Here is a 1,472-nt window from a genome sequence, read left to right on the forward strand (position 1 = left end):
TGACTATTTGGTAGTTGTAAATTATATGACAAATTGCATTATGGACTACTGACACCCACCACATAATGTGACATGAATGGGATCCTCTGCCTAACTTCTGTAAGTTACTTTTGTGTATAATTTTTGTAAGGGACAGCTGTGCTGGCTGACCTCCCTTTGTGAACCCCTGCAGTAGGGGTTCATGTGCGAAAGTCTGGAAAGGCCCTATGCACATCCATTAAACTGTCTGGGTAACCGTTGACAACCAGTCTGGTATCTGCGTATACACAGTCCATGTAAGCAAGGGCGGCTCTAAAATCACAAAAGCTCATTAGTGTAACCTGATAAAAGTTACGGAGTTGCGCAACACTGGGCAAAATCTGTAAAGTATAAAAAGACAGTGAGACACGTCACCCTTTCGCGGAGGCATATCACAGTGTTTACAAGTGTGAAAGACGTAACCACTATACACAGGTTACCATGGTATCCTGTTCAACCCGGATGCCAATGCCAACGCCAAAATGCAATGTCAGGCATATGAGAGACACAATCTGCTTTATGTAGCAGTGTTATTCAAAGGCGGCGAAACACGGTAGATATGATCAGATAAGAGAAGATAATTCATTGTCAGGGGTGGCACAGTGGTTAGCGCGGTTGCCCTCACAGCAAAAAGGTCCCTGGGTTCGAGCCCCGGGGTAGTCCAACCTTGGTGGGTCATCCCGGGTCGTCCTCTGTGTGGAGTCTGCATGTTCTCCCCATGTTTGCGTGGGTTTCTTCCGGGGGGCTCCGGTTTCCTTCCAAAGACATGTAGGTCAGGTGAATCAGCTGTACTAAATTGACCCTAGGTATAAATGTGTGTGTGTGTGTGTGTGTGTGTGTGTGTGTGTGTGTGTGTGTGTGTGTGTGTGTGTGTGTGTGTGTGTGTGTGTGTGTGTGTGTGTGTTGTGTGTGTGTGTGTGTGTGTGTGTGCGCGCGCGCAGCGCTGCGCGCCCGGGTGACGGCCTGTCCAGGGTGTCTCCCTGCCTGCCGCCCAATGACTGCTGGAATAGACTCCAGCATCCCCTGCGACCCTGAGAGCAGGATAAGCGGTTCAGATAATCGATGGATGGATGGACTTTATTGTCATTGTATACACACAACGAAATGTCGTTTGATGACTCTCAGACCAGCAGCAATAGACAAGGTAAACGATTAAAAAACAAGATAAAAAGAAAAGGACAAACAACATTTAGTATAAATAAGTGAGGTAGTAAAAATAAGTGAGGTAGCAAAAATGATAATGAGACAATAAAAGATAGCAGCGGCTTTTAAAGTCTTTGCTGATGTTGCTGGCTTTCCTCTGTAGGCAGCCAGCATACACAGCATCCAGGTCCAGGAGCACAGCTCCCACAATCCTCTTTGCTGCCTTTACCACCCGGGCCAAGTCCTACCACAACTGCCCAGAACTGAGACATTTCGAGCGATCAAGCGATCAATCAATCGATCAGTAAAAC

General features: G+C 47.1%; 1 protein-coding gene across 1 annotated transcript in view; it reads left to right on the forward strand.

The window, feature by feature from the left end:
* The first annotated feature begins 1,122 nt into the window (after positions 1-1,122).
* The window catches only part of wnt10a (wingless-type MMTV integration site family, member 10a), a 43,009-nt gene continuing 42,659 nt past the window's right edge, over positions 1,123-1,472 (forward strand). The window contains exon 1 of the mRNA XM_056288903.1: positions 1,123-1,162. Within this exon, the coding sequence (XP_056144878.1) occupies positions 1,123-1,162 (40 nt within the window). The remainder of the gene's footprint in view (positions 1,163-1,472) is intronic.

The sequence above is a fragment of the Lampris incognitus genome, chromosome 11, assembly GCF_029633865.1.
Source record: "Lampris incognitus isolate fLamInc1 chromosome 11, fLamInc1.hap2, whole genome shotgun sequence".
Classification (NCBI taxonomy): Eukaryota; Metazoa; Chordata; class Actinopteri; order Lampriformes; family Lampridae; genus Lampris; species Lampris incognitus.